General features: G+C 39.2%; 1 protein-coding gene across 3 annotated transcripts in view; it reads right to left on the reverse strand.

The window, feature by feature from the left end:
- The window catches only part of naaladl2 (N-acetylated alpha-linked acidic dipeptidase like 2), a 308,720-nt gene that overhangs the window by 20,159 nt on the left and 271,698 nt on the right, over positions 1-16,863 (reverse strand). For all 3 annotated transcript variants that reach the window (XM_029500987.1, XM_029500986.1, XM_029500988.1), the window contains one exon: positions 3,216-3,309. In XM_029500987.1, the coding sequence (XP_029356847.1) occupies positions 3,216-3,309 (94 nt within the window). The remainder of the gene's footprint in view (positions 1-3,215; positions 3,310-16,863) is intronic.

The following is a 16,863-nucleotide window of genomic DNA, read 5'->3' on the forward strand; positions in this document are numbered from 1 at the left end:
AAATCTGTCACCAGCAGCCTCTTTCTGATTACACACAGCTGATGAAAATAGTAAAATTAAATGTAAGCATAAGGAAAATGGCACTCGGGGAGGAAGTGAAGGGACATGATGTGCAATTGTGTATTATAAAGTAGACGCAATAATTTTATTTTATTTTTTTTTTTAAAGCCTGTTCTTTCATGACCTTTTTTTATAACACCACAAAACAAAGGCCAAATGTGAGAGCCACACTACTCTGGTCCCATTCCTGCAAAACATCAGGACTTTGGGGATTTATTTAATATTTTTTGCCTTACTTTCTGACTCAGAAAATATATAGAATTTTTTTTTCTAATATCCCTAATGTAAAATATAGTTAATAGCTAATGGTGGTAAGATCATTTAAAAAAATCAGTTGGACCCATTTCTACCCGTCTGATTATTATTCTAATTTCAATGAGAGATGGTCAGCTATTAGTTGTATTCTTGTTAATTCTGTTGCAATGAAATGGCGAGGAAGATGGTGCTACTGAGTTCAAAGGTTGCTGTCTTACCCACCTTCTGGAGGTGAGACATGTATACAAATAACAGCAAACTGTTTGATATTCATGATGTTGACCAGTGATCAATATAATAAGAGCACAGATGCAGCAGAGGGCAGTTGTATATCAGTCCACCTGATGGTACAATCCTTCTCCGTCATTTGTGTTTTGTCTGGATGATGAGGCCTTTTTACCTTGATGTAATGACTGCTGTATCAATCTTCAACTCGGCACCGACGTGCAAAGTTGCCAAGATTGCGTATCGCTTTCATGCCAATACAGTGCATCTGAACTGAATTGATAGAGGGGAGAAACTAGGAGCAGACTTCGGAGTACAATGGCAGGAAAAGTGATGAAGAGACAGACAGAGGCTACGGGCAGGTATAATAATAAGTCATCTCTCTCTCGGGTCATAATCTGTCCATTAGTCTTAGACGGGGAAGCATAACCACTCAATCTGGGCCTTAATGGGACAGTGCTTACATGCTTAGACAGAGCCAGTGAACCCGAGCTGCTGAGCAATTGCCTTGGTGGTACAATGAGTGAGACTTGAAGTTTGAGCTGCAGCACACGTGGCGTCTTCTCCCCCATCACTTTCGGTCTCTGATTCATGTGTTTATATGTTTGTGAGACGGTATATAGATTTAATCCATTAAAACATGAAGAATTAAGTCTGTGCCTCCATTTTCTTATTTTTAATCCACAACTAATCCCAAACAGACTAATTTAAAGACTGAATTAATTAACTATTCATGAATCTCCCTCTGTGTTAGTCAACTCCTATACTTGTGCATCTTCTTGGTTCATAAGAAAAGAGCTTTGGATTTTCTTTATGAGTTTGCCAATGAGAGAATACGGGCTAAATGCATCAAAGCCGCTGTTGTGTGTTTTTTTTCAAAGGTCATCTTCATAATCCCGCTCCGGAGTGACTTGTTTTTTTAAACATTCATGAGCAAACACGAAATTCCATCACCGCTCTATACTGAACATGTTTTATATCTTAGATTTTCATGATCCTACAAATAAATTACTTTTTTTAAACTGGTTCAGTTTAGATGCTTTATACCAAAACCTTTATCGTGATAGCGCACAATATCAACAATCTAGAGGAAAAGGCAGAAGAGGTTAAGAAATCAAACTGGTAATAGTAACCTGGGGAAAAAAAAAAACAAGTTACTTTTATATATTTAAGAAAAGTCACAATATCTCCCAAGATTGAATCGAGATAAGACATTTAACTGTGTAATTCTCTCTGACCCCTGCTGGGATAGCCTGTCGCATCTGTCCGCAGTTCAAGGATGACGCTCTGCAATGTACCAGTTCTCAGGGGCTTTTTACATAAGATTGCACCATTTGGTTCAGTTTATTGGTATATTATTCCAAATGTACGTTTCCAAGTGTGGACGGCCTCACATGATGAAATTGGATGCAATTCCTACATTAAAGCCCAACTAAACGGACATGTAAGCAACGCAAACAAGCCAGAGTGAGGCATCTATAGGAAGGAAAACACAGAAGGATCAAGAGTGTAAGAGAGTGGCAGGAAGGAAATTTTCCAGAAGGAGAATAGAAGAAGAGAGGCTTCCTCACACCTGTTACAGAATATTCCTCTAAATATTCCTCTAAATTGTCTTGCTCACTTGTGTTTTCCTGAGTGTGTGTGTGTGTGTGTGCGTGGGAGCTATCTTGAACTTTTACGCAGAGGCATCACTCATCTTCAATGTCCAAGCAGCTACAGCTTTGGTCTCAAAGACATGCACAAACAAAAGTGACTACACGCACACACACACACAAAATCAGGAAAGCATACACACCCCCTGCTGTGCATACCACAGTGTTCTATCAAGAATGCAAGACTCTTACTGTCTGCTGCACAGCACAGAGTCACATTACTGTACAAAACACATTTCTTCACAACTGTCTATGTACTTTTACTGTACATGATGCAGGTCTGAACACAATGAACAGCTCAGTGTGTTGTGACAACTATTAGCTGTAGTGAAAAACAAAGTCTAGAGAGAGTACAGCTGCCCCATGTAGCCAATTTGAACGAATGGCTTCATAGTAAGATGTGCTTCAAATGTGTTTTTATTTCTTTATTTTTTTTATCAGAAAATAAAGAGCATTTGCTAAAGCTACACCAACCTCCAATTCTTTCATAGCTGCAGTTATTTTTAATGGGTTTTTTATTACTCCAAACTGTAGTCCAAACTTCTTCTATTATTTGGATTTGCCTAAACGCATCTGTTGAGCTAGAGTCTGGCATAGCACAAGGTGGCTCACTGTCAAGGATTACAAAAGGAAACATGATGAAGCTGTTTCACCCAATTTGTATATTTTTAGCAAGGTTTATGGTTTTACCTGAAAATAAAGTGAAAGCTAATCTGTGAAAACTGCTGCTGCGTTTTCAGATCCCAGCAGTTAATGAAGTAATTTGACTATTGCTGTTAGCTCTCAATTCTATTGGCTTGTCCGCTCTGGCGTTTAACTGAACCTTGATGGTGACCCGGTATCTTTTTGATCTGATTTGATCTCCATCAGCCCCCTCCAGGCACTGTTCCACTATGTCCACTACCAGTTTGATGTGAACTGTGAGCTGGTAGAAGTCTGGTGCCTGAACACAACCGAACGTCCTATGACACTGCAATCAGCAGCACCATTCAGGCCATTGCTGTATATGATAATGTGAGTTACCTTTGAGTTTGTTTTGTACATCCAACGCAATGTCCAGAGGGTAGAATGGCAGCACAGCATCATTTACCAACCGGAGAATGGCCTCCGCTGTCATCTGTAGAAACAATCAAAAGAAACAAGATTTTAACAGACTTTTCCCACAAATGCAAAAGTGTAACTCTAACATAAGAACATAAAGTTCGATTAGTTAAGGTATGATACATTTTGTAATAAGGTACCCCAGAATTGCACAACGGATACATAAGTTAGCCTATGACATTAACACACACACACACACACACACACACACACAATAATAAATATATACATAATAAAATTTTGACTCAAGGAAATTATTAACATAGAATATTATTCCTAAAATGTGTTAATAAGGGTTACCATGAAGAATTCTAAATTCTAAAAAAGTATTCTGTTAGGAGCTTTCGTCTTTTCTATATTTTTGTAAAATATAACTGTGGCCATTAATAGTTTTCTCATTTCCAATTTTTTTTTCTTCCTCCCTGATCTGGGGTTAGGGTTAGGGTTTGTGGTGTGACCAAACATTTATGGAAATCCCCACTTGTTCTGGCACACTGTACCAAGAAACACTGTCCAAATCGCAGATACAAACAGTGTCACTTATTCAGCCGTTCTTTCAGCAGGTAAAAGACTTGGCAGGACTTCGATGTGGATCTTTAGTGGAGTCTAACATCACTGTAACTCAGTTTACTAACACATGCACAACTGACATTATTGATGAATTGATCCTCTCACACCTAGACTATATCATTCTCAGTGGGCGTACACCCCCAGCTGCATTGAAAATAAATTGTATTGTGCCATGGATGGAATCAGCTTTATCAGCCAAGGACATCACATGCATGGTTTAACCTGAGCTCCGTTCATTAACACACAACCCTGCTAGATAAAGAATTGGATGTAGCCCCTTCTTCTTTTCCATTTCTGTCCTCTGATGGATTATTATTCAATTCACCCTTTCATCATGATTCCCCTCATACGCATTTCTAATGTAATTTTTTATCAAAATCTTGACCAATTATTATTTTCTTGGTGCTTTTGCCTTACCCTAACCTGCTATTTTGTTTGCCACCCTTTCATTTTTATAAGAGCCTGCCCCTGAATGGGCATAGATTCCACATGTTGACACAAGACCTGGTCACTCCTGTCATTGCAGCACCTGAAAGTGTTCCAAGTGACCTTCTTGGGATGCTTTTAATGTAAATAACCCACATAAACGTTCATTGGTTGAAGGTAGATAAGTGTGCAGTATGAATGCCTCTTCACAAAGATGCAAACCAAAGGGTATGGCCTCTCTTTCCTCAAGTTATTTCTCCCCATCTACCTCCTTCAATGGTGGATTATTAATTCAGTGCAAATGTCTAAAATCCACACTAGACCAAAAGCCCTGGACAATAAAAAATTCCCACTGTTCCACTGCAGGATTGATCCACTTCAGTATCTTTCTCCTGTTTGTCTTCTTCTGTTACTTTCATACATCTCAAAGCTGGGTTTGTCAGTAAATAGGACTTATTCCCAGAGTCATTCACTGTGAAATCCTGCTGTTTGGCCTCGTTTTTCCTCCTGAGAAGTGGTGTAGAGACTGTATTGATCTTGATGGTGTGGTCACTTTTGGTCTGTCTGAACGTGCTTTGGTTACATCAGCTCCAGTTTCTTTAAAGTGCTTCAGAGTTCCATGCACTGCCCTGTCACAAACCTTGAGTCTATCCATGATTTGATGTTGAGAATGCCAATCTTTGCTAGGAATAAAAATTTGACTTCTGACACATTCACGGAATGGGTAGCAAATACCACTCGTTACCCAGAGAGACTGCCGACTCCGAAATAGTGCAATTTTCTACTTCTTCCTTTATGTAACATGACATAAATGCTTAAAACTAGAGATTTTGAACTAATACTTTTGAACCCCAGGATATCTTGTGCATTCAGAAACAATTTAGCCTTGTAGATTCGTTTATATGTTGCAGCCTTATGTTAAAATTATTTAAAACGATCATGCCAAAGTTGTTTTACGCTCTGTGTTTAAAAGGAAAGTTGGCGTTATTTGAAGTGGCTTGGGTCAGGTACTCAGTATGCACAGTCAATCTATCACCTGCAGTAGATCTGGGTCAGCAGGCGACCAGTTGGAAGACACAAAATCTGTCCTGACTGGTTGACTGAAGCCAAAAATAAATGCAACATGCAATTTTGACTGCCACTTGGTTTTAACAGATCTGAAGACCAAAAACAAGACATCTTCTTCCACAACTATCTGGTATCTTACTTTATCTACCTAAGCAGCTGTCTAAATATAACTCTCTCTAATTTTGGAAAAAATGGCCTACAGTGTACAGATCTGTTCTGCACCTATGTGCGCTGCTGTCACTGCCGCTGAAATCAATCTGGCAGGAGGGGAAGATTGGAGCATTGATTTGAGGCTGGTGAGTAATACTACTGCAGAAAGCATACATCAAAAGCCTGTAATGTGGTGCGACAGAAAAGGCCGTTGATTTCTTATTTATGGCCTTATTTCTGGATCGTCTCTTTCCAAGGCAGAGAGACAGAGTTGGTAAGGGAGGGATGGAGAGGGAGAGAGAGAGACAGAGAGATGAGATGGTTAAAGATAATGATGGAGGAAGAAAGGCAGAAAAGAGGCTGTGACATAACAGAAAAGAAAAGGACAATTCATATGAAAGAAAGAAGACAGCCGGAGTGAACGGGTAGGTAGGAGCAGACTTGCCGAACCATCTGCTCTCGTGTTTCCTCTCTTCCTCTTCGCCTTTCTCATGCCATACCCTCCTCCCTTCTCTTCCAATCCCCTGACCTTTCAGATTATCATGAAATTAGTGCCACCTGTCTAAATTTGATTTCACAGATAAAAGGGTGTTAAACTGATGCTATTAGAATAATTATTATTATTATTGTATTTGTTTAGCAAAGGGTTTTCCACTGACACAGGAAGAGTAATATGAAATGTGGGACCTTGAGCTTTGCCCATCAAAATCGAATCACTTCCTTCTTCAGTTCAAGTAAATGTTGGTCATCAGGTTGTTCATCAGCCTTCACTACTAGCATGGCAGCATGAAAAGCTCAAAAATTAAGTTGATTAATATAGCCTTGTTGTCTTTGTTTTACCATAAAGCTACCAAATACCAGAGCAAAGACCAGACATGAGCCCAAAATCCTGATTGGTCTTTGAATGAATATGAAGTGTAAATATGCTCAGACAGAACCAATAACACAGGATACATATCTGAATTGTCAATGGAATATGTCATAACATAACATTTTTTGTATGTTGAGGTAGAAAAAAAATAACATAAAATCAACCAATGAGTTAATCTTTGCCCAAGTGATCTTTACGTTTCAATATGTGTTACTGGCTCTAGATCTCTCTGACCCTCATTGGACTTTCCTTCCATCCTTGCATAGTTTGTTTTTCTGTGCTTTCTCTTCATGCTGCATAGATTTTTTTTTCCAATTCCCTTTTTATTGTGTGTGGCCTTTAAGCTAATCGCAGGGACGTCTCAAGCAAACAATTTAAAGTCAACAAGCTCTGCCTGCGTTGGATTTGAGTGGGACTTGTGTGATCTCGTATGTTCCGATAAATCAACTATGTGTGAAATGCTCTGGCTCAGGGATGCCTTGGTACTTTGCATTTATTGTTGTGATATTTATTATAAGCATTAAACACTGATCTATAAAAAGAAGCCTTTCATAGAGATTTAAAGGAGGGCAATGAGGTTGTTCGACTAATTAGCATTGAAGGGCTATATACCAGAGTTTAGGACCCGTGATAGTGAAAACTTTCCAATTTAAACCTGAGGACAGACAAGAACTCCTGGTCAGCACATTTCTGCCTATAAGTCACCATATTTTATCGCATGTAACGGAATAAGTTCTCCAACTTGAACTTTTAATTTTGGTGAATGGTCATAATAGTTATGAGACAAATAATATGAAAAACGTGAATTGCTACTTTCACATTTTTTTTCCTAAATTTCTAGATTAATTGACTCGTTCAACCAACAACAAGTCATGTCAAGTCTCATGTCTCTCAGCTAGAGGCCAAGTTAATCTTCCAACACTGTTATTGTTTGAATGGGAGTTTGGATTAATCAGTCCATTGGTAACACTGCATATCGAGAGAGCCCTGGAAGATCCTCCTACTAATAACTGCACTGGAACATGAAATACAACTTACAGATAGAGGTGAAGTCTATTTTTCTGGCGAGGTCTCACCTGAGAATAGGTTGGTGGCTGAGAGAAATTAGTGGAAATTATAAGTTGTTTGAGAGTCAGCAATTATAAGCCAAGAGCATCTTGCAGTTTTACATTAGTTATGAACCACTTTGAAATGATATTTCATTAGTTTATATTGGAGCTAATTTTGGTTTTCCATTGCGTGTCCACAGTCTTCTCTGAACATAAATGGTGATTAATTCAGAACTGAGTATTAAAAGAACAACCTGAAGTAGCTCTGCCAGCGACAAGTGTCAACACGTTGACCCTTAGCGAGACCATCTTTAGTGAATTCTATAGGTTATCAGGTTGAAGCTACTGAGAAGTGTGAGAAAAATGATGTTAAAATTAAAGATGGAATATTATAAAAACTGCAGAAAAATGATCAGAGACTTGCATGTCTTTCATGAGGACGTTTACAGGTATAAAACATAGTTTATTAACAGACTGAGTTTGCAGTCATGACAAAGCTTAAAAGGAAGGAGTTTCAAAAGGAAGTGACAATTCATGACCACACAGTAACTACCTCTCAGGTTTGCTAATTTATTTATTAAATATGCGTTGAAGTCTCAAGATTTGTGATTTCGTAATTTGTTATTTGTTTACAGGACAATATGGGGGGGAATCACATTTCTGCCAGGCAGTCGAGTGATAATATTGCAACTTCAGTTAAAATAGTTTTTGTATTTCATATTAACCAATAAGAATACAAAAATCACAACTGGATTTTTGTCACCTTTCATCTGCAGTATGTGATTTGTAGCCCCCAAATGCTTGTTTAATAATTTTTACCTTTATCCATAAAACTAAAAAAGCAACCCCTTTGATTTGGATGTTCCACTTGCCATTAAGTGATTTTGAAGATATTTTTAAATGTGCAGCAAGAAATGCTGGCAGTCACGGAACCTGTGGCACTGATGATGCAGGATGACATCAGCAAAACTGCCAAGTGAGTGAGTCATCCCCTCAAGACATAGACTTGGTTCCTTGTAGCTCTTGAGTGTTTGTGATTAGCTTGTACAAACAGGAACCTCGAAAAGAACACCCAGCCTTTTTTTTTTCCAAAATAAACTGACAGACCTTCGTCTGAAAATATATTAAGGCTTCTACTGATTCTGAAGAACAGAGACGATTTGGCTAATTAACCTAGCAATGTGTGGGAGCACTGCATGTAAGCACGGAAGTAAGAATAGAAGCCTGTGACATTCATGTTGAATTTCAATTGGAAAATAATCTATAGCAAGAAAACAAATTTTGTAGCACCAAGGTCGAGGTCTGCAACAACTGTGCAGTCATCACCGTGCCACACAAAGTAACATGGTGATGACTGTCTATGATATAACAACACTCTACGTTGTCATTTTTTAAAAGGATTTTGATGTCTCAGTAGAATAAGTAAAAGGGTTTCTTCAAATCATATTCTTTACCTCAGTTTAAGGTCATTGCGTTGTATGATTTGTTTTTGAATCATGGTTATGAGTTAATCTGAGAATCTATTTTAACCTTTGTGTTCACGGTTTGTGATTTTTATGTCTGAATGGATGTTGTGAAGGGGACTGAAAAGATCAGAAACAAAGATTCCTGTTCCTGTGTTTTACCCCCTTTTTCTTGTGGCTTACTGTGAGGAACCTTTTTCAGTGGATTCTAATTTGTTGTCAAGGAAATGACAAAGCAGGGGAATGTGTGTGATATAATAAAATTTGTATGTACACGAGTGAAAACTGAGATTAGTCAAAGACTCTGACGCACATTGTGTAGCCAACCGGTAGTAACTTTGGTAACCCCCCCACTGTGAGATTCACTTGAATTGAATTTTGTTTACTTCTGCAAAAAAGGGTACATTTTTTAAGTGAAATTGACCGTGATTGACAGACCTAAACCTTGAAAACGGGAACAGAGGACATGTTGAGGGTTTGTTGCTTCAAACAGCAGAGGGCTCTGCTGTGACATGCTATCTGCCTCAATTTCTCTCTCTCTCTCATACACACAGAATAGCTGTAGTGTATTCTCAGCGATGCACAGCAGCCAACTCCTGTCCGGATTCGGTGGCATCATTTGCAGTCCCAGTCTACATAAATACATGCATGTAGACTTCCAGAGTGGCAGCGCTACCTTGGAAACAGGGCAGCACTTACATCTACACTCTCATCCCCACAGGCGCATGTACACAGATGGAGCAGGCAAGAAAATGAAACGATGACGGTCAAATGAGTAGATGAAAGAAGAGCAGGTGACGGACTTCATTTTCTCTTTCTTTCTCAGTGAAGTGGGAATTTGTGTCCGAGGCTGCAATCTCATTTGCCTGCCTGCCTGTTTCCCTCTGGGGCCTTTGGGGAGATGGAGGGATTCTCCTCTGATTCAGGACGGCCGGTCCTCTGGGCCAAAATAGGCCTCATGAATAAACCATACTACTAAGTAGTTATATAATGACAGCGTATGAATAGATGCAGTGTGGTAAAGTACAGTAGGGGTGTCATTCAGTTTCTCTTTTCAAGCTTTCGGCTGAGTGCAGAAACAAACACAACAGCACACATGCAGAGCTTCTATAGTGTTACTCATTTTTGCTGCAGAAAGTAAATAAAGCTATTCAAGGCCATGCTACACTCCTTTTTTCAAACATACATCAGTAAAATACAACTATCTAACTTTTACCTTGTGAGAATGTGTGCAATGACTGGGTATTAGCTGCATCACTAAATGTCAGAGCACTTTGACAGCATTTTGACATCACCATGCTAATGCGTTAGCCGTGATAATCAGATTATATGTGAGGGTGCAACACGAAAACTTAGGAGGCTCACCAAAGTCATAAAAAATCACCTTGAAGGGGGACAGGAGGGTCTTCAACAAATACTACAACAACTAGACGTCTGCACTTGGATGTTTTCAGGCTTTGAAACGTGCACATCCCTGTGCATGTGTGAGTGTGTGTGTAGGTGGCTATTTCAATTATTTCCTGACAGCGCCATCTTCAAAGCCACAAATCGCAGCCTCATGATAAAGTTGCAGGATCATCAAAGTCAGTGACTCTCCATCCTTTGGACACCATGAATGTCTGAGCTAAATTGCGAGGCAATCTGCCCGCTGGATGTCGAGCTATTTTGGTCCGTGTTGGTCTGATCCACAAACAGACAGACCGCCATTGTCATCCCAAAGAGCCTGCTGGCGCCGCTAAAAATAATTACACTGTGTTAATGAGCCCATGTTTTGGGAAAATTCAAGCTGTGCTGCTGGATACGGCGATGTGGCATATGAAGCTTTGACTATAGTGACATTTAGCATAATTATAATGTTGAGTCAATGAATAGCCTTCAGTCTGCAAGAATTATGCTCAAAATGACTGATCCATTATTATATTAGTCATGCAGTGCGTCTCATTGCTTAAACGATGCTGCAATCAGGCAGTCAGACTGAGAGCAAAATCTAAGACCAAAATTGACCTAAAGAAGAAGAAGGAAGCTTTGCCATAATTTTGGTCATTTGATGACAGTTTTTGGATTTTTGAACAGTTTGTCCAAAAATATTTCTCATCCTACTCATGTGCGTGGAGAGAGTCAGCAGTTCAAGATGAAGAACGGTGACGATAGCTCACTAAGGCCTGGGGAAATTTTTCAACTTATAACCCTTTGGAACAGATGGGATGAATAAAGTGAAAACGGCATAACAGCCACTAGTTGCACAAACAAAACCAAGAGTGCTAAAAAAAAAAAGTGTCTTATATTATGGAGATGCATTTTATCTCTCACGAAGCCATCAAAACATGTTTTTTCATTCAATGGAGAGCATTCTTACATATTCAACATAAATGTTGGTTGACTTAATAGCATTACACTTCTGCTGACTCTACAGCAGCCCACAGTAGAATCAACTCATCTTTGTCTTTTTCTCCTATGGGAAAGCAAAAAACAAAAAAATTTGGTCAGATATTGTTTGCAGCAGGGAAGAAGTCAGCTCGGGGCCTAAGAGCACAGGGAATTAAAAATAAAAAGCTGTGTGCTGGAGCTGGACTGGCATACAGCTGGCGCTACGCTGCTCTTGTGACAAGGAGCCATATGTTGCCTCCAGACAAAAAGCAAAACCGGCTCTTTTGCCGGAGAACAGTTTTTTCCAGCCATTACAGTTCAGGGTTCAGACTGTGTTTTGGACAAAATCGGTAATTATATTTTTGCTTGAGAAAGTCATTTTCTTTGATAATGGGTGAAATAACTAGTTGTCCTGTGACAGGTGCTGCTTGCAGTGAATTCTCCCAGGGGTCTGCAGCTTTGTTCACTTCTATGTCAACTTTCAGCTCATGGTTCTAAAATTGTCGTCTTTTCGGTTATTTCTAACAGTATTTTCAATTTCGTTTATGGCGGCTGCAGGCAGGTCCATTTGAGCAAAAATTGTTCTGGTAACCAAACTTTATACATTCTGTCAACACAGACTAAGTTAGCAACTGACAAACCCAGAGAAATATGACAGGAATAACTGGACAGAGACTCAGATGCTGAAATGTGAAACCAGGATGGAAATACCTCAAACCTTTATTTTATCTAATCAGTGTCTAGTTTTCAAGGAAAAGAAGGGAACTACGAAGAGGTTGAATAATTTTCTCAAATCTGACATGATGACCATCGGAAAATTAAAATAAATAAATAAATATTTTATGACATTTTTATCTGTATGTATAAGGGAAGATGGTCAATCAATATTTACATCAAATTAATGTGTTAAACATGTAAGATTTAAGTGCTCAGTCAAGGTTTTAGATCATGTTCTAACGTTCCGTCTGTTCTTGATAAATATAAACCTAAGTGTGTAGGATCTGAGTCTCAGTTGCTGACCTTATACTTTCAACAAGCCCTTCACCTTTAACAGCCATATGGCCTATTGTTCCCTGTTCTCAGGTACAAGCCAGCGGAGCAAAAAGTATCCAGAAATTTACTGTCATAGTAACAGCTGTGGTTGGTTTATAAGTGGAGATGATATGTGTCATGTCAGCTATTGACCTTCTGCAGAAAAATACATGCATTATGTGCGTTGATGCTGGCTATGTTGCTGCTTCCACAGCTCCTTGTCGCTTCAGAGTCTGCAGCCAGCATGACCAGTCGAGTTATTCAAACAATAAAATGTAACTGAGGGTCATAAAAAGCTGCTCTCAAGGAGCTACCTATGGTTTAGAATTCTGTGTGGAGTTTACATGTTCTCCAGGTACTCCGGTTTCCTCCCACCATCCAAACACATCACGTTTGGGTTAACTGGTCACTCTAAATTGCCCGTAGGTCTGAGTGTGAGTGTGAGCGGTTGTTGGTCTCTGTCTGTCCCTGTTTGTTGGCCCTGTGATGGACTGGTGACCTGTCCAGGCTGTACCCGCGCTCGCCCCGGGGTGAGCTGGGATTGGCTCCAGCACCCACCCGTGACCCGGAAACTGATAAGAAGTATAAGATGAATGAATGAGTCCATATGAGTGATATATATTTTTATATGAAATATCTTTCATGCATCAGAAGTATAACCTCTTTGTCATGTAAGGAACCAAAGTTTTCAGTATGTAAATTTTCAAGTCGTCGGACTGGTCAGACACAGAGGTTGACCCACTTTTTGGTCAAATTTTCTCAATGACTACTGTAAGTCCTGACCTTGAGGCACATTTGAACTACAATTTCTCTTCAACCAGTTCCACCCCACGGCATAATGCTCCCAGATATGGCTGCTTGGTGAGTTCTGACATAACTGCCTTGATACTCATTAATAAGAAACACCCTCCCACAGCCTGCTGTTCATTCAAGAACTCATACACTGTTGGTGGGGATGGCCAGTGCTAGTGCAAATATTTACAGACACAAGAAATGCAATGAGCTGGTTTCTGGAAGACATGTTTTCCTTGCTTCAATGAGCCTGAGTTTTGATAACAGATGGTTCCATCGGCAGCACCTCTCTCCAAACAAACTGCGTGCGTGTGATGTCCTGACATGAAACAAAATCAAAGGAAGGGATCTTTTTTTGCGCATAGACAGCCAATTACAGAGAAGCTAACTGGCAGAGCTTTAATTGGATAAACTCAGAGTTAAATCTAAATTGCACCAGATTGAAGATGACAATTCTAAGGGAGAAACACAGACTGATCAAATATTTTAACCAGTCAATTATTAGCTTTTTCTGATTATAATAATAGTAAAAAAAAACCTTATACCAGAAACTAAAAAGTTGAAAGACTGTGGCAATGTCTACCTTTACCTTTTATGCCATTACATTTATTCCATGGAGAAAAAAAAAAAATCAGAGCAGAAACTCAGCTTGGGCTCTGAAAGACTCTTTTCGAAGAGCAACATTGCTTTGGCTTGTGCTTTTTATTTGCTCTTGACCATGTTAGAGTGTAAAGCACGACATATTGGGCAGACGTGGAGCTAATTAATCAACACTTTGGTGACTTCATAGACTCGGCATGCGTGGCATATCCAGCCTGGAAGATTGATACTGCAAATGGCAGCGCTCAGAACTCAATTTTTTTGATCAAAATCATTTGTAATAACCTCCCCTGTGCATTTCATAGACTGTTCATTTCCCCCCTGAATGTGTTTTAGATGTATCAAATCACTGCTGACGCACTTGTGTATTTAAGTTTGTGCCTCCAGCTTGGGTCCTTAGTAAAAACAACACTGGTAGTGAGCAGACATGAAGTGAAAATATGACATTGGTTGGTGACAAATCTGCACCAATTCAGTTTCTTATTATATTAATTGAATGAACAATTGTCCAAACAAATACACTCCTAATGCTGCATTTTATTAGTGTGCTTGTTGAATGTTTTGCAATGAAGCTATTTCATTAGAGTAATAATTGGAAGCTGTCTAAGATGAAGAATCCAGTCAGCCCTGCAATTTTCACGTTAAATCATAACTTGCCTTCACTTACTCGCCATATTTCTATTGCCAGTAGACATGACTGTATATTTCCATCTTGGAATAGCTGGACAAAATAATATTGTTAAGCTAACAGACAGACTATTCCACTTCCAAACGGTGCGCTAGTGAGGATGTGCCCTTTAGAACGTGTGGAAGGATATACGTATACTTAATTTAACTACGGATGGAGGAATCTCAAAGATATATTGATTTTATTCTGGTAATCTCTCAGTTTTTCTTGAAGAAAAGGAATTGGGGATGTGAGATTTGTAATGAGTCAAAATGTAGATCATATGGCTTTAATCATGACTGAGTTTAGTACTGACAGTAATGTGAAGATAAATCTGTCTAAAGAATGAGAAGGGAAGAATTGGAAACAGGAGATTGTGTTTGTGCGAATAGGAGGAGAAGAAAAGGAGTTATCGACCCGCCCACCCCCTTCATCTTTCTCTGTTCCTGTCATAATAACTGCAACTGCAAAAACTCACCTCACAATAAAACAAAACTATAGGTTGTGATCAGCAACTTTCAGGGAAGACCTATAATCTATTTTTTTTTTTTCATTAAAAGGACAGTCTCAGGAAAAAAACAAAAAACCCAAAAAACAAAAAACAATCAACACCTGTATAAACTGCTTAATTATGGAGAAAGACCAAATTGGAAGTGAACACACAAACAAACAAACAAACAAAAATCAATGTCAAATCTAAGACACTGTGTGAAAACTATTCGCATTTGTCAAATACAAGCTCTGTTGTTTCATGTTTCCACAAGGATGTTCGTATGTTTTCGCTTGTAAAATTAAAAATTGACCTTTTATTGACGTCAAGGTGGCAGCAACACAAACACACGGAGGATGACATTTGCAGCATGCTCATTACATTTCTCTGGAGTTTTTGTTTCTACTTTGTGGAAACTGGATGCTGGGTGGTGAATGACTTGATGTGCCCTGCAGTATGTCACTCAACCTTGATTCTCATCGCGCAGACTCGGAGCCAAGTAGCTCCATATTGCTGTGTTTGCGTAAAAGCATGTCGCGCTGGGGGTTTGGATGTTTCTGCCAGAAAGACAATAGTGGGTTCTTTCAGAATAAATCTCATGTTACTCATGTTCCAGCGTTTAACATCGACTCACTCTTTGGGCAGGCATCACAGAAACCGACAGGAACAAAGGGAATGTATATTAAAAGCTGGACAGAATAACAAGCTTTTATATGTTAAGCACAGAACGCTGTATGAATATTCATTAAGTGAGGGAGGTTTTTTTGCTGTACACAGAGTTCATGAGTCACCTGATCTGATGAGAGAGATAAAAAGAAAAAAAAGGAGGATAAATCATTTAAAAAATGATGGGGGAAAAAAATAAGAAGGAAGAAGGCGAGGGAGTGGTGAAGCCAGTGGAAAGGGAGAAGATGATCTGAAAGAACAGGAGTATATGCATGAGAAGAGTGAGGAACAGGAGCAACAAGGCTGGAGCAGAAAATGAAATGAGGTAAAAGGGAAAGAATAGGTCACGAGAAATGGAGCAGAAGGAGAAAGAATTGAGGAGAAAACACATCAGGGAAAATTGGAGAAAAGAGCCATTCAAGAAATCAAATGCTCTTTGTGCTCCAGGAAACATATGGTGCTCCCTTTAACTCAAGGAATGATACAAAGTCAATCAAAGCACGCATTGCAAAAAAAGGAGGGAAAGGCTTTCAGAAAGAGTCCCACAACTGAAGCGTTGAGAACACCGACAACAAAATCATTCATGTGTCGCTGGTGGATCGTTTGCTCTACATAATGCTTGGCAATAGCACTTGTCAATGCTAACACGACTAATTTACAACTTAAGACGAGCTATAATAAAATGAGCTGCAGAATATGTACAGAAACTGTTACACAATTTACTCAGCAACAACACTAAAAAAACCCTCCTTTCGTGTTTGCTTCAGTTGTGACCCATCTTCAGGTTTATGTTTGCTAATTTGTTTGATTACAATACGATTTCGTCTTATCCTCAATAACATCAATTAGAATCAGGATTAGATTTTACAGAGAAATGCAAATGTAAAAATAAAAAGTAATGTGATCTGATAAAAACTGCAGTATATTCAATCCATCCAACCACCCAAACATCCCGTCATCATTTTCAAGTTACAGCTATGTGACATAAGTAAAGACTTGGGAGAAGTTTGAAGTACAACGATCATTTATTAAACGCAAATGAAAAGATGCATCAAAAAGGTGTGGTAAGCACTAGCTAAGTATGTGAGTGTGTTAAAGGTGTTTGGAGAGGAAGTGCTCTCAGAAGAGTCTTTAGAAGACATTCCCGAAGACAGAGGATGACCTCACCCTGATTTAGCATTTTGTTGCACCACAGGAGAAAATAGTCTGGACTGTGATTGCCTTTAATGCAGGGATGGCAATTGGAGTTAACACAGCCGGCCAGGAGGAGCTGAAAGCTGTACGATTTCATCAAACCAGACAGCCTCAAAACCAAAACAAAGTTACTTTGAAAGCAAGCAGTGTCCTAAGCAGTGACTT

Source organism: Echeneis naucrates, chromosome 4, assembly GCF_900963305.1.
Source record: "Echeneis naucrates chromosome 4, fEcheNa1.1, whole genome shotgun sequence".
In the NCBI taxonomy this organism is placed as follows: Eukaryota; Metazoa; Chordata; class Actinopteri; order Carangiformes; family Echeneidae; genus Echeneis; species Echeneis naucrates.